This window comes from Sciurus carolinensis, chromosome 7 (genome assembly GCF_902686445.1).
Source record: "Sciurus carolinensis chromosome 7, mSciCar1.2, whole genome shotgun sequence".
Lineage (NCBI taxonomy): Eukaryota > Metazoa > Chordata > Mammalia > Rodentia > Sciuridae > Sciurus > Sciurus carolinensis.
The window spans coordinates 80,937,219-80,960,202 of NC_062219.1; the positions used below are offsets into that span (position 1 = coordinate 80,937,219).

General features: G+C 35.5%; 1 protein-coding gene across 1 annotated transcript in view; it reads right to left on the reverse strand.

Annotated features, from left to right (window-relative positions):
* Positions 1-22,984, reverse strand: part of Bckdhb (branched chain keto acid dehydrogenase E1 subunit beta) — a 221,431-nt gene that overhangs the window by 119,267 nt on the left and 79,180 nt on the right. The window contains exons 7-8 of the mRNA XM_047558161.1: positions 14,281-14,378; positions 11,882-11,992 (exon numbers count right to left, since the gene is read on the reverse strand). Of these exons, the coding sequence (XP_047414117.1) occupies positions 11,882-11,992; positions 14,281-14,378 (209 nt within the window). The remainder of the gene's footprint in view (positions 1-11,881; positions 11,993-14,280; positions 14,379-22,984) is intronic.

Consider the following 22,984-nt stretch of genomic DNA (forward strand, 5'->3'; position numbering starts at 1 on the left):
GGATTAAATCAGAACACACACGGTCTAATAAAAGCCTGGCACAAAATAGATATGAACTAAAAGTATTACCGCTCCCCCAAAATACACTTCTATTGCCAATATCTCTTATGCTTTCAAATTACATTCAAATCACATCACAAGTCAGGTATTTCATCAAATCTAGAAAATATTTACAAATTCTATTCAATCTTTGCTTAAGAAGTGCGTGTTATAAGAAGGAAGTGAAGGCTCTGGCACCTGGCAACAGAATAAAGCCTGCCCTGCCCCTCCCCAGCTATCAGTTACTCCACCTTCTCCAAACCTTAGCTTTCTGGACCTTCACAGAAAAAGCCCTTATCCATATAATTACAATGACATCATCAGAAGAACTTAATATGAAAGGAGATGTGCACAAGATGTACTTTTAACCTTTTCACTCACCGGGAAGTATGCTAAGTTCTGTCATATAAAGTATATTACACAAAATTAGGTCAGAAAAACCTACCTAGATCATACCAAAAATAAATCAGGTGGCAGGAATGATAGATACTCTGAGTGTACTTTCTCCTGCAGAGATTACCAGTTTAAAAACCAAAGACCACGGATTATTTTTAAAATGGAATGAGATCTCTCAACAAATCTATAATGAGCACCTACTACATTCTAGACACTTTAGTTAACTATTTGGGATCTAGCAATATACAAAATATACAAAACTCCTTACCTGCAGTGGGCCTAAGAGGAACTGGACAAAGGCCACCAGCCAGGGCAATATATGTAGTAATCTCATCCCCATACATTTAAGAGCCCAAAATGTGTTCTGATTAGTAAAACAATTAACATGCTATAATCATGACAAAGAAAATCCCATAGGAAAGATGGCTTAGCAAGTGGGACCAAGTTCCAAACTACTGGCATTCCTATTTTGGAAAAACATAGCAATCTTTTCTTATCAAACAGGAGAACAATGTCCTATCCACTTTCTTTGCAAGGTCAAACCACATCAAAAACAATTTCAAACTAAAATTGAGACTTGTTTTCCTAACTCCTAAAGAAAAAACTTAACTGTTACCCCAGGTAATAATTCTAAGACTGCTGCATTGTTTCTTAAAAGCTTTTCATATTAGAAGTTTATCCTTAGCATAAAGAAATACACACAATTTTTAACATATGACCTAAAATGTCTTTACTTAAGGTCTACCATCAAGAATATAAAATACTCAACAACTAAATAAATAATAACTTAAAACTCCAAATATTCTTATACTGTCAAAAAGACATAATTTAAACTGGTAACATTCTTTGATTACATGTTTTTACTTAAGATTTATTTAGAGAAAAGATTCCTAATTGGTTGTTTTCAGTCCAATCGATCATCAGTTATTCTGATACAAAAAATAAAGAAAACATTTAGGTCACATCATAATGCATGCTCTAGAACAAAACTCCTGGCATATTATTTATTCAGAACTATACCATAAAATATGTTTCATTTACAATGAGAGTCAAGCATCATTAGGAAAACCTAGTGGTAGTCGTAAAACCCAGCCTAAGAGAGGCCTCTAGTGGTCACTGGTGATTACTAACTTCCCTTCCCCTTCCCCTTCCTAATTTTAGCTACCAACTACCCCTGACTGAGTTCTTGTTTTCAGTCTCTCTTTTGTTCTCTCTCCTTCCCTCTCCCACCAGCACCCCCTCCCCAACCATTTGTCCCTCCTTCCCTCCACATCTCTCCCTCTCATATACACACACTCACACATACCCTCAAGCAAAATGGCTAGTAGTCAACACTGAATTATTCAATTAGCTCCAGACAACCAATTTTTAAAATGTCCATAATTGGTGGTGTTTAACCATTAAGGAGTCTCTGAAAGCAAATACTTCAGCTTTCCCATGAAACCACTTTCAAGTCATGCAATACAAAGTCCAGGCCCCACATAATTTGCTAGTATTAGCCATCTTAATTTTTTTAAATGAAATGCATCAAGGTTAAATCAACCTATGAAAAATTTAAAAACCAAACTTGAAGACTACAAAATTAGAGTTAAATCTAATTTAATCAATGGGTCTTCACTATTGGTCTTCTAAACCAATAGTGGCACACTATTCCTCTATAAATACTTACACTGATCAACCCAGAGACCAATGCAAAGACTAACACTTGGTCCTTCTGATATATAAGCAACTATACCTATCCAACCATCAGGGTTTAACTACTTCCCAGTTCCACTCTTACAATATCCCTCTCCTTTTTTGTTGAGATCTCTACTCCCAGAACCTCACTCTACCCTGCTAGCCTTAATATCTGTCTTACCTTTATCCAGTGCCCACAGTGAAGTCTTCTGTAGCAAGAATGGAAACAGTGGAGGAATGTAAGGACAGGAGGAAAGAACCTCCAATTTAGGGACCCTGAATGCACCCTCCAACTAGGGACACTCACTCATGCCATAGGAGAATGACTTTGGGCGTTAGACTGCAGCATCTCTGAGGCCTTGCCCTGCTCCTATAATAGAGTAACCCCAAAATATTCCAAAACTAGAGGTGCTCTGATAAGGTAGCCAAAGAACAACCATTCCTGTCTTCCGGCAAATCTTACTTTTTGCTGTACAACTTATGATTAAATGAGAAAGGAAAGGGTAAGAGAAAGAGCTGAAGAGAAGACCAGACAGAATAGAGAGATCTTTTCTATTTCATTTCTTGATTTTGTTAAAAATTTTTCATTAAAAAAAATATGGGCCGGGGTTATGGTTCAGTAGTAGAGCGCTCGACTTGCATGTGTGAAGCACTGGGTTCGATCCTCAGCACCACGTAAAAATAAATAAATAAAATAAAGGTATGTCCATCTAGAACTAAAAAAAATTTATTAAAAAAATATTTGCAGAGAACCTCAGGAAAGTAAGATGTTACTTTTTATGGCAGAGAGTGGAAGCAAGGAGACAAAACCACGATGTACTTGAACAGAGAAAATCCTTCACCCAAAGCTGTGCACCCTGGGCTATAAGCCTAGCCCAGGATGATCTCTTCCAGCTAAAATTCCAGGCAATGACCCACCTGTAATGCAGACAAGGAAACGGAAGGAAAAAAGCCTCTGAAAAGCACAAATTGATAAAATAAGGTTTGAACAGTAAAACAGGTGCTCTTGATTCATGACAAAACATCACAGACCTTCTCTATCAACATACATTTCTCAGTTATGGTCTTCTGGATCCAAGTATAGCTAGGTAACAAGGAGGCAACAAAAAATAAGATAAAATTTATATTTTAAAAAGGCTTAAAAACCATTAAAAAATTAAGAACAGACATTGATGAAAGAAGTAAATGACCACACACTTCAATAAATAAAAATGTCTTCACACATTATATCAATGCATGTTCATGTGAACTGATTTTTCCAAGATGAAATCACATGTATGTTTTCCTTGAGAAAAGGTAAGTTTTCAAGTTTTGGAAATATCCACATTCAAAAGAAAAGTTTTAAAAGCTGCTACATAAAATTGTAACTCTCATCCATACAGAGAATGTAATTATCCATACAAAGTCACTTCTTAGAAATTACAGATAGCTGAAGTTTACCATAAAGTCTATTTCACTTTACCTTCTAGAGATGATAAATTGGTCCTATTCTAATGAAAATTTAAATGGAAAATTTCTACATACCATTATGAAAAATAAAGCCAAACTCAGAAGGTCAAGGGTTGTATATTTTCTCTCATGCATGTGTTAGCATCTGCATATCAGAGAGATCATTCAGCCTTTGTTTTTTTGGGATCGGCTTATTTCATTCAGCATGATGGTCTCCAGATTCATCCATTTACCAGCAAAAATAATAAAGTCATTCTTCTTTATGGCTGAGTCAGTAGAATGAAGTGGACATAATTTTCCTATATTCATATGTGAATACACCACCAGTGAAACTTCACATCATGTACAGCCAAAAGAATGGGATCCTAATTAGAATAAGTTATAATTCCATGTATGTAAAATATGTCAAACTACACTCTACTGTCACCTATCTCTAAAAAGAAATTTTTAAAAAAGAAAATAAAAGGAAGATCAGTAGGGGAAAAGGACTAGCGGACAAAAGGCAAGGAGGGAGGGAGGAAATGCTAGGAATGGTATTGACCAAATCATTTGTTATGTTATGTAAATGTAAGAATATGTAATCCCAGTGACAGAAGGCTGAAGCAGGAGGATCACAAGTTCAAAGCTAGGTGCAGCAACTAGTGAGGCCCTAAGCAACTTAATGAGATCCTGTCTCTAAATAAAATACAAAAAAGGGCTGGAAATGTGGCTGAGTGGTTGAGTGCCCCTGAGTTCAATTCCCGGTACAAAAAAAAAAAAAAAAAAAAAAAAAATATATATATATATATATATATATATATATAATATATACACATACACATATACATATACATATATATACTATATATATACAAATATATATACATATACATATATATACATATATAGTATATACATATATAGATACTATATATCAACAAATCCCACCATTACGTACAACTACAATGCACCAATAAAAAAATGTGGAAAGAGAAAAAAATAAAATGTACTAATTCTAAAAAAATAAATAACATTTTGTTAGATGATTTTTTTAGTCGCTTTTTAATGGCTGTGACTAAAGGATCTAACCAGAACAATTTTAAAGAAGGAAAAGTTTATTTGAGGGCTCAGTTTCAGATGTCTTAGTCCATAGAAGACTGGCTCCATTTCTCAAGGCTCAAGGTGAGAAAGAACATCATGGAGGAAGAGAGTAGCAGAGGGAAGGAGCTCACCTCATGGCGATTAGGAAACAGAGACAGGTCTCCATTTGCCAAATACAAATATATACACCAAAGCCACACCCTAAGTCTCACCTCCAGCCACACCCCACCACTTTGGTTACCTCTGAGTTAAACCCTATCAGGGGATACTTCACTGACCAGGTTAAGACTCTCAAAATCCAATCATTTGTTTTCTGAATCTTCTTGCATTGTTTCACACGTGAGCTTTTGGGGGACACCTCACGTTCAAACCATAACAATCATGGTATGAAGAAAAAGAAAGGAAAGACAGATGGGAGTCTTGCAAAAGGAAATAAATACTAAGCAGTCATGTCAAGAAGGTCCTTAATGAGAATCAGTTTGCATAGTGACCTAACAGAGTGAACCATGATCCAGGATATATATCTGGCACAGAGAAATTCCTGAAGGGTGGATGTGCAGTGCGAGTGTGGAATGGTGAGATTACATCCTTATAGGTTTGGTAAAGCACTTGACTTTTAACAAGTTTGAAGGGAAACTATTGAGATCTTGAGACTAGAAGGGATACTGTGTGACTCATGATTACACTCTTCCTATGGCAAGGGAAGATTAGAAGCAAGAGACAGTAGTTAGGAGGGTAGGGTCAAAACTCAGGTGAGAAATTCTAGTCGTCTGCAGCAGGATCAAGGGTAACACCAGAAACAGTGATCAGATTTTGGACATACTGTGTAGCCAGCAAGATCTGCTTTGGAATTAAATGTAGGGAGGCAGGGCATGAGAGAAAGAGAGAAACAAAAGAATTTCAAGGTGTAAAGACAAACCCTTATTTAATTCAGCAATTCACACAATTTAATCTTCAGTGAATGTGTAATTATGTCCAAATAATAAGCGGTAATTTTCTCGATAAATATGGGCATCACCTACACTTTGAAAATTTTTTTCATTTTCTGTTTCTCAGTGTTGTATGTAACTGACTCTAAATTAAATGACAATATGATTATTGAAATTCTGAGTTCCTTTCAAAGCTTGTCATTCTCCTGCCAAATCAAGATCTTATTTTTCACAGACAGCTTCTCTGAATTTAAGAAAAATCTTCCCTTCCAATGTGACAGCTCCTCAAGGGCTCTCCCTGCCTGGCCACTGCTTTGTTAATGTGGCAGCTCACTTTTAACTCATTCTGAATGTGGTCTGAACCTCAGCAGGAAAATCCATTAGAGCTCACAACCTAAACCACTGTTCTCACTCCTGGGAAGACCTGGGTGAGCACAGCCCTATTTCTGAGCTCCTGTTTCACATTAGTGAGACAACAGAGCTTGGTTATAACAAGAAACTGAACAAGGATGTGGACAGAGATGCAGGACAAAAGAAACCCCTGCTGGATAAAGCACAGCAAGGCTCTCCCTTAGCTGACAGAAAGGTGCATAGTACAGACTGTGCGTTCCTTATCAGATATGCCTGGGACCAGAAATATTTCAGGTTTTAAAATATTTTGGTTATTGGAACACTTGCATAGACTTTACCTGCAAAGCATTCCTGATTTGAAAACCCACAATCTAAAATATTTTTCAGCAGTTTCATATTTTGGAGCGTTTTGGATTTAGGATTTTCAGAAAGAAATATTCAAAGAGTGATAAAAAGTAAAGAAAATTAATCAGAGGGAGAGTAATGCTTCTTTTTAATTTTAATTTACTTATCTGCATGCATTTTGTTGAAGTATAGGATATATATAAAAAGTGAAAACAGCACACTCTATCCCATAAATACATGCAATTATTACGTGTCAGTTAAAATTTTTTAAATGCACAAAACGAGTGTATTGGATTTTCAAAAACTGAATTTTAGTACTGATGTTTACTAAAATTTCTTCAACAAGTTGAAGAAATAAGTTGTTACTGAAAAGTTTCTTCAACAAGAAACTGTAACTGGCAACTGATACTACTTCCTCATGTCCCTTTCCAATTATTAACTTATCCTCATGCTAATTACTGGTCTGGAGTAATACATGTAACACCATAGTTTTACCTATTGTGAATATTATATTAAAAAAGTTATACATTACATACTTATTTGAATCTGCCTTATTTAAGTTGTGTTTGAGATGAGTACTCAGTTTCATTAGCGTTTTAGTTCATTCATTCTCACTGCCAAACAATATTCTATTTACTTATTATTTATCCATTTTCTGGTTGATGGGCATTTAAATAGTTTATAGTATAAAGTTATAAGAAAGAGTGTGCCTATGAACATTCTTGTACTTATCTTTTGTACATTTCTATTGGATGCAAATATATCATATATATATATATATATATATATATATATATATATATATGATGGGGGCGGGTAGGTATGTGGAATTGCTGGGTTACAGGGGTTAGGTGGATACTCATAATTTTCCAAATTGGTTGAACAAATTTACAGTACCATCAATAATATATGAGAGATTGGATGCTTCACATTCTTGCCAACATTTAGTATTTTAATATTTAACACACAGGTCTCTGGTCCTATTATGATTTTAATTTGCATTTCCTGATGATTATAGAAATTAACCAACTTTTATTGGTCATTTGGACATCTACCTGAGTGAACTCTCAAAAGTTTTGGCCACATTTCTCTTGAGATGTCTGCTTTTTTTTTTTTTTTAATTATCAAAGTACTTAATATTTCATGATGGAAATTTCCTTGAGTGTCTCCAAACTTCTGGATTGTCTAGTTTCTTACTAGTGTCCTTTTGATTTTTTTAATTTTAAAGAAATTATCAGCTTTTCCTTTTTAATGCTAGGGTTGTGTTAGTGCACAAGTTCATAAAGACATTCACACCAGGTACAATGGCACATGCCTGTCGGCCCCAGCTATTCAGGAGACTGAGGCAGGATCACAAGTCTGAGGCCAGCTTTGGCAATTTAGTAAGACCCCTGTCTCAAAATAAAAAATAAAAAGAGCTGAAAATGTAGCTTTGTGGTAAAGGACCCCTGCATTCAATTCTAAATACCAAAAATAAATAAATAAATTTGCCTATGCTTTTTCCCCAAGAACTTCATCCTTCTTTCTTTCACAATTAGGTCTGCAATCCATCTGAAACTGAAGGTGGTGTGGTGGGGGTTAATGAACATCATTTATTGAACAAAACAAGTTCTTCCATGGTGAATTGCAATGCCACCTTTGTCCTCAATCCAGCAGATCTCTTTCTGGACTCTGTGTACCTTTATACCAATTCAGCACTGTCATTAATGCAGCCATGACACATTTTGAGATTTGGTAACTGGGTTCTCCAATCCTTTTCTTCAAGGTTGCCTTGGCTATTCTTGGCCTGACAATCAATTAACATGGTACAAGTTTGAACATCTTGATCTGAAAACCTCAAAGCTGAAATACTATGAAATCCAAAACTTTTTGAACACCAACAAGAAGCTCAAAAGGTTTTGGATTTCACAGCACTTCAGATTTTAAATGTTTGGATTAGGGAAACTCAACTGATAATGTCCATGCAAATTTTCCAAAACTACAAACTCTAAAATCTGAAACACTTCTGGTCCCAAACATTTTGAACAAGGGGTACTCAAAATAAATAGGCTTCAGTTTGTTTGCATCTTAAATTTCCTGAATAATATTTTGGAATTTTCTGTGTAAAGTTCTGACAGGTGTATCATTATATTTTCCCTCTAGAGAATCCTGACCTCCAGGAGAAAACTACCCAATTTTCACTAGAAATTTTTATTTTTCCTACAGGATTTTATGGCTACTCTCCCTCCAACAGAATAAGAAAATTCATTTCCATTTCATGGTTGCCAAGAAATTGTAATCATGAGTGGATATTGAATTTTAATAAATGCTTTTTATTTATTGCAAGATTATTATTTATCTTGTTTTCTTTTAACTTGGGGAATTGCATCAACTGAACTGTGAATGTTTGTGAACAATATGTTCATAAGAAAAGTTTATCTATAATTTTCCTTTAATATAGGGTACTAAAGAGGTTTGATAAGAAGATTATGCTGGCATTACGAAAAGAACTTGAAAACTTCTCCTCTGGCTGAATGTGGTGACACATGCCTGCAATACCAGTGACTCAGGCCAGGAGGATCCCAAGTTCAAGGCCAGCCTCAGCAACTTAGCAAGGCCCTAAGCAACTTAGCATGATCCTCTCTCAAAGTAAAAAATAAAAAGGGCTGGGGATGTGGCTCAGGGACAAAAAAAGTTTCCCCTCTGGTTCCATTATCAATAAGAGTTTGCATAAGGACTATGTTTTAAAGAGTTTACCAGTAAAGCTATATGAGCCTGGGGTTTTCTTTGCATTTGGGTTACTGAAAATGGATTTAATGTCTTAAACAGATAAAGACAATTCAGATTTTCTAATAGGTCTTTTATCAACATTAGATGATTCTTATTTTCCCAGGAATTTGTTCTTTTAACCTATAAATCACTTAGAATATCGCTATGATTATTTAATTCAATTGTATTTAATTTAATTACTTATATTTGGGGGGAGGTTATATCATTCCTCTTACAAGCTGTTTTCTATTGCCCCACCTGTTTCTTGTACAAACCTCCTTTCTTTCTTTTGGACTAACCAAATATTTTTTATTAATTTATAGTCTTTTTAATAGTTTGTTAGGTACTCTTTCATTGTCACATTCATTACCACAGTAGGGACTGTAACATGCATTTGATTTTAGCCTAAAAAAAATTTATACTTTACTAATAATCCCAGAACACTGGAACAATTGAGTTCTTATCATCAAGTATACTTTGCTGCAAAGTTTATTTTATAACTTCCCTGGGCAACATTTAAAATCTCTGCTACTTTGTCTGTCTTCAAGCAATTATATATATATTATTATATACTTTTTATACAATTATATATATATTATTATATACTTTTTTTCCCAAACAACAAACACAGCACGGCTAAGCAAAAAGCATAAATTCTTCAACTGCCCTAGAGTCACATTGCAGTGTACCACACACTAATGTATGTGCTCAATACATCATTTTTACCTTTAATGAACTTTTTTTGAATAGGCATTCCAAAAGATGTACATTGGTATCAAGTCTAACGTGTAATGAATAGAGCTGAGGAGTCCAATTTTATCCTACTACAAAAACAACTGAAACCACTGAAAAATCATAAAAACAAATTTTGATTATTATAGAATTCATAAAGATGAAGAAGAGAAGCTTAACTCTAGTTGAACTAAAAAAAGTTATCATTTTTATTATGAATGTTTGGCTATAGGGCCCTCTTCTTTCAAGTCATTTCTAAATCTTAAGGAAAAAACTTAGTACCAAAATTTTTCTCTTTAGATATATGAAAGGAAAACAGGAGATGTACCACAATCAGCAGTGAAAAGAGTCTCAAATGGAGACCCAAGTAATCAAGAAATGACAGGCTGGCTTTCACTGTCACAACTAGAGGGTCATCGAGCAGAAAAATAATATGATGGAAGTGTTCCAATGCAAGACTAAAAAAATGAGGCTGACAGGTCCAAGGTTTGATGCATCACTGTCTCATGCAGTAGAGGATTCCAGTCTCCTCTTTCATCTTTCCCGGTAGACAGAGCCCTAAGGACACCGGGTTAACATTCCAGGACCATAAAAGATGCAACCAGTAAATTTAAGAAAGGAGGGCAAAAGTAAATGGATACAAATATAAATAATCACCACCTTCTTCCTTCCTCTCTCTTCTCTTTACTTCCATGGTTACAACCTGGGGTGTTGTTATGTTTGTGCTTTACTGTAAGCTACTACAAATCTATTTTGAATGTAGAAGGTATATAAATAAGTTTAAAAAGAGTTCTAAAAGTGCTTGCCCTGACCACAGAGCAGAACACCTCACCACTCCAGGACAAAACATCATATCCCCATGCAGAAACACCATCTACTCTGAAAACACAAAATCAAACATGTAGCAAGTTCCAATTTAACCAGAAATTGGAGCATTTGACTATTTGAGAGAAAACCCAGGGTCTGACTTGATTTGAAAATGCCTGAAAAAAGCACTGAATTATTTTCATGCGGTTATGAATAATTCAATCTTAAATACTGCTCTTAATTATGGCAACTACATACATGAGGGCTTAGGATATTGTTGAAATCATTTGTAATCCTGACAAGTGCTCTGTTGATGCCAATGAGTCTACAAAAACATTTACTGTAACAAGTCTTTAATCTTCCACTAAATTATAAACAATCTTCACCTAAAAATATCCTATGCTTTTGCAAAAGTAGTGTCTATAGATTATATTCATATAACATAAGAAATAGACTGCAAAAGCTATGAGATTGCCAAAGCTCTAAAAAAACAGGAAACACAGTAAATGGCAAATACTCTAGGTCTTAGGATCTTGCTCCAACAGTAAATCCAAAAAAAAAAGCAATTATTACCTAGACTTCAATAGATGAGACCATCACAGACAGAGCTTAATGTTTATTATGTGCCAATATGAGAACAGATACTCTTTAAATTATCTAGACATTAGTATAAAAGATAACAGTCATACACAAGTATATGAGAACTAAACAATATTCTTGACAGAGAACTATATAAATCCCATTAATAGTAAGAATAAGATCATTCTCAGCAGGCCAAAGATCAAGAGAAGCTCTAAGTCAGAGCAACTATAATCCTACAACATAATACCCAGTGATTCACAGCATTAAGGCTATTTACAGAGAGAAACTTTTTAAAAAATAATCCATCCCCATCACCTTTAGAGAGAAGATGCATGAAAATTCAGTAAAACCATTTAACGGGCTAAATTAAACCTTGCTTGCTTATTGAACATATTGAGCCATAACCAATAAGAAGTTAAAAACAGGTGACTTCAACATCCATGATAAAGTGCCTTATTTGCAACACTTCATTGCTCACACGACTCACCCCAAGCTAACTACATCAAAGGCACAGTTTTGTAATATTTAAACGAGAAAACTGTCAGAGGAAAAAGAAACTAATTTGGCTCCTTGAGCATTACGCTGATGACATGGCACTCATTCCTTTCACAATGCAAATTCAAAAGCTTTAAATCAGGTGAAAATGCTCATGCAGCTCACAATTGCAAAACAGTTCTTTGCAAATATCCAAAAAGTACAACCCAAGGTCTTGAAGCAATGATGCTCTATCAACACTATATTTATACCTTGCAAACTGTATCCACATCCCAAGGTATTATAGTCTTCAGGTCAATGATTTCACAAGATACTCCAAGTTTTTCTTGTGCCATGGAAGCCACCTCCCGGATCACGTGAACCTAAAAGGAGAAAAGTATGCAGAGAATGACTAGAAAGAGTCAAGCCTAAACATCTGTTGAATGCTGACATCATTCAGAAAGATATGGTTTACAGTCAGAGGAACTGATCTGCACAGAGAATTCACAAATTGCCTTAGCCATGTTGACTCCCACATTCCACCAAAATAATCAAGTATAGGTATCTAGAAAACAGCTAAAAAGACATTCTTTTTTTTTTGTTTGTTTGTTTGTTTTACCATTTAATCTGCTCAGAATACTCTCTTTCCTCTTTACCTCTGCATGTTGAAAAGGCATTCATAGTGAAAGGGAAAGAAGCCAATGTCAGAGATATTGATTCCAAAGGTAGTGCACAGAAGGTAAATAAAGCACAGAAATAGAACTTGTAGGAAAACCATGGAAAAGAAGAAGTAAAAGGCAAAAATCACGAAACCCTGTAGGTCACCAACATTGAAGGGAAATAGCAGAACAAGGGCTCACTAAAAATAAAACAAAAACAAACAAAAAAGCTAAAGAGATGAGGGTAGGGGTCACAGGAGACACTGCATCCCAAAAACTAAGGACAAAAAGGTTTCACAGAGAAGTAGACAGTGTCCATACCTGAGAATGGGAAAAGGGCTGGATTTAAGAGATAGATTAGAAAATTACTAAAAACAGTTTTAGTGTATTAGTGGTAACAACTTCTAAGTACAAGGACATATGGAAGGGAAAGAATTAAATACAAGTCAGTAGAAAATAGTAATTCAAGATTAGCAATGAAAGCAAGGAGGAAGATATGATGGCATTTAAGAGGAAAATCTGTTTAGAGAGTGAAGAGACACATGCCCTTCTAATAAGAGCAACATGGAAAGGAGACACTGAGGATGCAGGAGAGAGGGACTAACTAACAGGATTCAATCCCAGAGACAGTAAATGGAATAGAAAATAGACTCTGAAACAGAGTTGTAGCACTAGCTATAAAAAAATCTGATGCCTCCTCTTCAAAGACATAGGGAAGAAGGGAAAGATTAGCACTAAAGTGGTGGGTCTGATGGAGAGCAAACTGTGGAAGGTAGTATCAAACACACCCCATTAAAAAGAAAAGCAAGATCACAAGCTGGGGAATGGGAGTTACAACATGAACCAAAAGAGGCAAAAAAAGTTCAGCACAACCACCATGGGCACCATCATGTGACTCCCCACGGAGCAGTTACCCCACTGCAGATGAGCAACAAGGACTGCAGCTCTCCAGGTCAAAATCAGGTGGAGAGCAGGAAATTTGACACTGCAAATTACTTTTGTTATCATCTTTATACTATGCTGTCTTAAATTTTCTAAAGTAGTTTTTCTTTAATACAGAAAAACTATTTCTTTAAAAGAAGAGGAATGTAAGAGAAGCCAAAAACTGACATAAAAAGTTCTGAGATTCAAGGTGCCAGATGTAGTGGTATACATTTGTAGTTCTGGCCACTTGGGAGGCTGAGGCAGGAGGAACACTTGAGCCTAGGAGTTCAAGATTGTCCTGGGCAACGTAGCAAGAATACATCTCAAAAAATAAAAAAGTTAGAGGTAGAGAAATGTGACCACAAATTCTAGGTAAAGCTAAGGTGGATCAATGGAAAGGTCCCAGGAAAAGGGAAAGGCGTCGAATTCTGTGGCTGGACCACTGGGTGGGCCACATGGCCAACAAATTAATGAGCAATGACAAGAAAGGGATGAAAAAGATCATAAGTTAAGTGCAGTAACAAATGGTGGGAATATTCAAAATGTGATTCAAAGGTTTTTTAATGAATATAATTTTATAAATGATCAACGTATTTTAATGACTTCACCACATGTTTACATATTACAATATAACAGAATAAGTACCTCCATTCAGAAATCAGTAACACAAACTTTCAAACATAAGATGAGTAAATTTGAGTACTGAACATATAGCTTGATGACTATAGCTAATACTATAGTTTCCTTGAAATTGAGAGTAAATTGTGTCTCAATGCGCACACACACACACACACACACACACACACACACAAATGACATATGGTAATGAATGTGCTAATTTGATTGTCACATCATCTCACAATATGGTCACATATCAAATGATCATGCTGTATACCTTGAATAGATATAATTTTTATCTTTCAATTATACCTTAATAAAGTTGACAGGGATAGGCATCAGTAGCACCAAACAGACTTAACTTGAGATATAAAGAAAACATAATTTTCAATTCTTCATATATCAGGATTAAATATGAAGGCTTCCAAGCACAACATGGGCTTTAACAGTTGGGACTCAAGGTTACTGACCTGAGTGCCCCAGGCAACGAGAGTAACATCACTTCCCTCCTGTATGACTTCAGCCTGCGACAGGGGGATGTTGTACGGTTCTACAGGAACCTGCTCCACTAAACACATTTAGGGGAGAAACAAAAGGTTAATTATTTTTTTCTCATGTGACATTTGTGCATCAAAAAGTGTAAGGACCTCACTGTGACAAAGCTTTATTTTATTTTTTTTCCAAATTCCACACATTATTTAAAATAGAAATAGCATTTATTATATGGTTCCCTGACATTAAATCACAAGTGAACAAGTACAATATAAATGTATACGATGCAAATGTATACAATATATCAGCTATCCTGGAACGGGGAGGGGGGAAGGATTTTAGTTGTAAACTAAGGAAATCTTAATAATGCATGGGCATTAACCAATAATAATGTGTCAACATTGGTTTATTAATTGCAGCAATTTCAGCATAAGATGTTAATAATAGAGGAAATTGGGTGTGTGGGTGGATGGGAACTCTGTACTATCTCCACATTTTTTCTGTAAATCTGAAGTTGTTCTTTTTTAAAAGTTAAAAAAATGTTACCATATCTGCTAAAACTTTATTGAACTAAGTTAAATTTTCACACCAATTTTCTATCCAGCAGCAAATATATGGGGGGTAAAAAACATGAAAAAAAATTCAGAGTAGGACCAAATTTTTAAGTATATTTTATTTTTACATCTTGCCTCTATAAACAATTAACTATATTAATTGACAACACTCAATTTTCAAAGTTGAATATTGTAGACCTCAAAAATCAGCTCCGCCAACGCAAAAGGAAGAAGAAACCACTGGTATGACAGAGGTTTAAAACCATTTCATGATTTTTCTGCCCATTCAGGTACATGTGATATAGAGCTGAGTGAATCACAGGAAATTACAGAGTGACTTTTAAAATGAAATTAAGTAAGAAGTTGATGAAATTGCCTAGCTTGGAGGATTTTCTTGAGTTCTGAGAATAGTACAATAGCTTGAGGAAAAACTGTAGCTCCCTTTGTTCATGTTCTCCACAGTTCTTTTATTATATCATTATGTACAAAGAGCACAGAAAAGTAAAATGAAAGTAAAAGCCTCCCTTGCTCTCCTGTCAGTCCTTTCAGCTCCTCTGCCCAGAAGTAACCTGTGAACGATTTCCTGGTGTCTACAGTGCTCAGCTCCCTTCTTCCTGGCATTCAACTTCTGATTCCTTTCCCTGCATTTGGTGCATCCCCTATCTTATGAAGCAGGGCCCTTTGTCCACTACAGAAGGGAGTTCCACATACTTGCTTTCCCTGCTTCCCTTGCAGTTAGATCCAAAGTTCTGCCAATCAAATGCACCCATGGCAGACTCTGAATTGGAAGACAATTATACAAAAGAGCAGCAACTATCCAGAATTCACTCTAGAATGGAAACAGTGGAGGCGAATTCATCATCCAGGCTCAGTGGCATCAGTGATTCAAATTGCAGCAAGATGCCCACTGATATCTGCTGGGGCATCTCTGCACAGCAGTTACTCTGGGACTTGCTTCTAAATATATGCCCTCTATGCCTGACCCTGAGGCACTTCAGAGATTTATTATCCAGAGCTATTTATTATCCTTCGGTAAATTATCCCAACTTAAACTGAACACAGTTAATTTCATTTGCTTGAAAACCAAGTACTCAGAATTGGTATACTTTCAGATATTTATAATATGCAAGTACAAATATACATAGGCCTATTCTATTCTTTTCACAAATAGAATCACATTGTGTACACTGCTCAGAAGCCTTCTACAACTGACTTTTTTTTTTCACTTAGCAATATATCTTGGCCATGTTTTCATGTCAAAATATAGTTTTTTAAATCATGTTTACAAGCAAAACTACTACATTTAATGGTGTTATTACAGTGATATACTTTGGAATTTTATTCCTTTAACTTGTATTTCGAATCCAATAATCCAATGACATATCAATAACCAGTACCCAGGAGAATTGAGTAAACTTTAAATGATTAATGTTTAAATAAAAAAGAAAAAGAAAAATGGTAAAACCTATAAAATTATCTTTTGTAGGTAAATCTCAAAGCAGATGATAATTAAGCTAACAAACCTAAGACAGAAGCAATGGTAGAAAACATAAGCATCAAAATTTTTTTAAAAGTGTTTGTATAGCACACAAACAATACTTCCACTGTCGAATCCAAGAACAAGCAAACTACAAGTTAAATTTTTTGTAAACAACACTTCATTGGATCCCAGCCATGCCACTAATGGACACACTACCTATGGCTGTCTCACCCTAAAACAGAAAGCTAAGTAGTTAACAGAGACAAAATGCCCTATAAATCTAAAATATTTGCTCTCTGTTCCTTTACAGACAATATCTAATTCTGATTACAAACAATACTTCCAGAGATTAATTCCAACCCATTCCCTGAGAGCCTAATCCCAGTAATCCCAGTACTGGATATGTAGATGGATGGGTGGATGCTGGATGGACAGATGGATGGATAAATGGCAGTACAAACAGACAGACAAGGAGACATATTCAACTGGAGTAGCATATTCTACTTAGCAATTAACCAATGTGAGGGTCAAGAACAACACTGATGACAACTGGCCAGAGGTAACACGCAGGCTCTTTGCCATCATCAAGTTGGTTGGCAGCAAGATGTGCATGCCAGTAGACAAGGCTTGAAGCCAGCACACATTCCAGCTTGCTTGTGAATCAGTGCACCACTCAAGAGTCCTGTCTTTTCTGCCTTGTAAATCAGTTCCCAACTGGTGATTAGCAAATCCCTGGAACACAGGACTCTAAGGGCTGGCATAGCAAAAGAAATGGGTTAGCATCTTGGCCCATCTCCTTGGAAAAGCTGCCAGGGAGTGACTGTTGTCTTAAATAAATTACTCAGAAAAATAAGGCCTCATTATTTTAACAATTAATTAAGGAATAACATAGCAAACAAAGCTTTCCTTTCTACTTAAAATATGTCATGCAGAGAATTAGATTCAGGGAGAGTCTTATATTAAAAACAACCAAAAATTATCTACTTAGATTTGCATCAGTTTAATCCTGAGAGCAGGAGAGTAAGAATACAATTTTAATATGTTCACTTATTTAAACTTGGCAAACAAATCACCTGGAGAGCAAGTTGCAATTCAGAGGTACTTTGTGGCTGCACTAATTTAAACACTACTTATTCTAAAAGGAGGTTATTTCATATTAACATTCTTGCACTCCTACCCCACAGCTCTGCGCTTTTGGAAAGAGCAAGTAACAGGGGTCACAACACAGTTCTCTGGGAGCTAAAGAGTACTGTGTATGGTCATACTATTGATTCCTATATTCACAGCAGTAGCATTAACTGAGCCCACTCCATTTACCACAAGCTGATCACATTCAAATCTCAGCACTAATGAACACTCCAATCCTTCAGCTCCAAATACATAATGATGAAATATACAACTTAGAAAAATCAAAAGTATAAAACAATCAAACAGGATAGAGTTTTTTAAGTGCATTATAAAATTTCCACATATATGACTTCTTGTACATGCAATGAATTTATATGCATAGTACACATTCACTTAGAGATTCATGGCATTAATTAACTCTTTTTGACCACTTTATATCCCATCCTCCTCCTTTTTTCTTCCAATTTTCTTCTGATAAGCCACCTTGTACAGTTTTGAAAGAGAAAGGGTATGTAAATGACATATACTCCATGTACAAGATACATTTATTCATTTAATGGTGACTGTGTACCCAGTATATATAAGCAACATGTGAGATGCTGACTGAAATTGTAAAAGGCAGTCCATACAATAGAGAGGCACAGACTCAACCAGGAGTTATAAAGATGAAAAGAGATCACCAGCCAAAAATGAAAACATGATAATTGGCAATAAGAACAAGAATACAGAGGGAGACAGTGACCCATTTATAAGGACCAAGGTTTTACCAAGAGAGTACAATTGATGGAGGTCCTAAAAACAAACACCCCACATGAGAGAAAACAGGGGTCATTCAATGTAGAAAGAAAAAGTATACACAAAGAAATGGAGGTGTAAAACCAAATGTGTGCTTGCACATGTATCTAAGAAAAAAAGGTTTACATGATGTTGTAGGAAAAGATGAATACTGAAACCTATAAATTACATATGTAGGTGCATTTTACAATTCCTTCTGCCTAACTATGTTAATAACTTGTATAGAAAGCTTCTGCAAGAAAATAACCACTAACTCCTACTGCTGCAAGTTCCCCTCTGAAGCACACTATGACCATCGTGGAGATAATAGGGACATTTCTCCTTCTGGGCTCTAATATCCAAAAATGCCAGTTTCCCTACATCATACACGTTACAGCGAGAAAATACAAATGTTCTCTGTTTAAGAGGAAACAGAGTGTTTTTCCAAAAATGTTAGTTCATGCTGCCTGATTATCGCAGCGTGTTCAAAATCCCCATGCCTGAGAAAGCCTACTCTCATTTGTCAGAATTTACAGTCTAATGGGGAAGAGTGATACAGGGGGGAAGATCCAGTCAACCAGAAGCCCAGTTCCAGCCTCATCTCTTCATCTAATTAATCTGGTGGTCTCTCACAACATATTCTATTATTTTTTGCCCACCTGTAATCATGGAAACATCATAGGAACAGAATGAGGGCATATTAAGATAATCACCATGGACGTCTTTTGTGTTCTTAGAAAGAAAATTGCATGACAATTTAAAATCATTCAAGAACACAGTCATTAAGGCTATAAAGAAAGTTTCATCCTAAGAAGAGTTTTTCCTATTCCTGCTACATTTTCTATATAAAACTGATAAGAGAGGCACAGTCCTTGTGAAACAAATTCTGTTTTAGAACTGTTAGTGCAAATAAAGAAAATGAGGCTGTTAATAAGCTGTAAAAGGAGCACAGCAACACTGGGGATATTTGTGATCTGCTTATTTTCTCAGATAAATTTAATAACAGCATTCTGACTAGCCACAGAGAAGATGTGAAGACATAAATTCAGTATCTATACATGCCAGGTAGCATTTTGCTAGAGACTCCTGATCACTAAATATAAAACAATAGCCAATCAAGTTGTCTAAAAAATACAACAGCAAGTCAGGACCAGCAAATAATTTGCATGTAACCAGGAAACTTCTCACACTGCGGTACTTCTACATATAAGGTATGAATTTAAGATTGTAAATGTCTTTATAAGTGTTTTTGCTTTAGAAGGTCTTTTTTTTTTTTTTTTTTTATACTAGGGATTAAACTCAGGGATGCTCTACCACTGAGCTACATTCCCAGTCCTTTTTATTTTCTATTTTGAGACAGGGACTCACTTAAGTTGCTAGGGCTTCAATAAGTTGCTGATGATAGCAATATTATAAAGCCATTCCACATCAACACAAGGAGTTTGGAATCATCCAATAAAAAGAATTATGTTGAGAAAGAAAATGAGTATTTTAATTTTCATTTGCAATTATAAAATGTAATATTATTTTATGCATTGATAAGGAAAAAGCTACCAATTCAACTAATTCATTCTTAGAATTTTAACTTTATTCTTATTGAAAGAGAAATTTTAATAGACAGGACTTTTTATTATCATCCTGATACATGAAAACAAAATATAAGCAAAATACATTGGTTTAAGCTGTTTCCACAACTTTTTAACATCAAAAATCTAATTCTTCTCGCTCACTTTTCACTTATAATCATCAGTGTCCATGTTTCTCCACAGAACATCATTTTCTGTGTCACCAAGTACATCGATGATGCAGTCATTTTTAAATTGATTCATAAAAAAATCTAAAAATTGGTATAGCACTCTCAAGCCAGCCACTAAATAGGTACAGCCTACTTGTGACTTTTGCTTCAAAAAGTTGCTAAGCTATTATGATTCTTCATTTTCCCTGCCCTTCCTACTCACTGCAGCTATTCAGAACCTCATTGTCAAGAGTTCTCTGATATCCCTGGAATTTTTTTCTCAGATGTGGATACATATCCCATAGGTACTGGTACTCATTTTGATATTTGTGCTTGAGCAGGTAATAGCAACTATCGACCCCTGGGTAAGGTGAGTTCATGATGCTGTTTATTTTAAGCTACATTCCAATTCCAGAGTCACTGAAATGTAAGGAAGAAATGGGCAATTTACAATCAATGAATACATGCAAAACATATTTCATTGACTTCACAACACTGAAGTATTATCACAGATATTTTTCACATCATGCTTTTAGTACCTAAAGTCCCTCAGTTTCCATAATATAAAATTACCCATGAAGAACAGTAGTTTCCACTAGTCACCACACATCAACTGTGGTCTACTTACTTCCTAAATGCAGAGTAGTCAGAAAAAGTTAGCAGAGCAAATCAACAAAAGGCAATCACTTTAAGGTATGAAAAACATGAGGATCTATGATTTCTTTATTAGACTGCAAAATTCCTCAGCACATTACAGAACAGTAATTACTGATTTTATCAGCAGACAGTCAACCAAAAATCTCTCCAGAAGAATTTGATTTAATTCAGAGAATCTGTTGCAAAGACTTGAAAGAGACAGAGTAGCAAATGATGAACTAGCGCGACCTAGAGATCAGCAAGCAGGTAATACCTCTGGAACTACCATCTGCTGTGACTGAGCAGGACAGACCCCACCAAAGGCCTCTCTCCAATGCTACCACCATCGATGCTGCAGAACAAAAGTTGCTACAGCAGAGCAAACTTTCCAACGGCCACTATCTGAGGTAACTTGAAAACCTCAATGGTTTCCTACCACCTTCTAAACTCGCACAGATGCCACCCACTGACAGGCTCTAACTGAAGGAGGTGAGGGCAATACCGCTCACTAGCTTCCAACCCCAGCCTTGCAGCAGGGATTGCAGATGGGCAAATGTGAGGAAAAGAGCCAACTGAGAAATATCCAACACATCTACATTATAAACAGCACTTAAGAGAAGGAAAAAAATCAGTTTGAAGAGAAATACAGAAACCCGAATATATCAATAATAATTGAAAAGTGAATATTCATTGAAGCTTTTCTATATATTTCGCACTGTTTTAAGCACCGTAAATGTATCACCTTATATTATTCTCACACCTCAGTGTGATCAATATGAGATTTATCTCAAAGCTACAGATGAGAAAATAGGTGTGGGCATTAAGTACCTTTGTTAAAGTTATAAGATAGTGAGTGACAATTCTATAGGCCAAGTTCATAACTACTATGTTATATTGGACTGAAATCTGCCCCAAATGGGTTTCAGTAGAAATATTAAATATGACCACATATCAAGCTTGATCCTCACCATGAGCCTTAAAAATTAATAGCAACAGTTGCATATTTGAAGAAAAGGGAATGTTATACTTCCATATTTAAAAAAAAGAAAAAAACAGAAAATATAATCAGGATTAAATACATTGTTGCTGTTTTCCCTAAAACCAATCAAGTATTAAACCTAGAATTCTCTCACTGGTCTCCGGCAATTCACTTCCATTTTCACAAGCTAATTTTTCATACATTAAATAGGTTTTATACTTCATTCCAACTTATAAAAATAAGAAATCTTTCCAAGGTCAAGCTATAAAAGAAGGCAAGTATTATTTATACCTCCATATACATCATAACCCAGCATCTGCTTCTGTGTATTGTTGTACAGCATGCCTCCATTTAGAAATCAGTATTTTTTTCATTTACATAAATTCCTTCATACCAAATTATGAATTAAAACTACAAAATAATGAAGGACTCTGGGTTAACTCATATAGCCAGAAATTATAATGGGTAAACATGTAATGGGTTTACATTATTTTTAAATGAAGTCATACCAGTCATATTTTTATATACCAGTAATGACCAATTTCAACATGTAATTGGGGAGATTCTACCCACAATAGCAACCAGTACATAACAACATCTAGTCCTAATTCTAACCACAAATGGGCCAATGAATATATCTACATAATTGATTAATGAACCTAAAGAAGTGTAAGTGGAGAGGATCACATTCTTGGAAAAGAAAAATCATTACTGTAAATATACTAAGAGAAAAAATAACCCCATGTGTTCTTCTAAAGAAGGAGAAGGAAGACAAAAGACACTGCCAAGAAAATGGAAAGTCACCCAGTAGATACGGTGCATGCCTTTAATCCCAGCTGCTTGGGAGGCTGAGGCAGGAGGACAGCAAGTTCAAAACCAGCCTCAGCAATGGCGAGGAGCTAAGCAACTCAGTGAGGCCCTGCCCCTACATAAAAGACAAATTAGGGCTGGGGATGCGGCTCAGTGATCAAGTAACCCTTAGTTCAATCTCTGGTAAAATTAAAATAAAATTTAAAAAAAGGAAAGTCAAACCACAAACTGGGCAAATAAATTTACAAAAGATATACCTGATAAAGGACTGCTATCCAAAATACACAAAGAACTCTTAAAACTCCACAATAAGGAGACAATGCAATTTAAAAAAAAAGTCAAAGACCTTAATAGACGCCCCAACAAAGAAGATCAAAGATGGCAAAAATTAAGCTATGAAAAGACCTTTGCGTCATCTTATTCAGGAAATGCAAATTAAAACAACAATGAAATACCATAAAGTATCTATTGCCATGTCAAAATCTAAAACCCTAACAACATCAAATGCCAGTAAGAATGTAAAGCAAGACGAATTCTCAATCACTGCTGGTAGGAATGCAAAAAGGTACAGCCACTTTGGAAGACA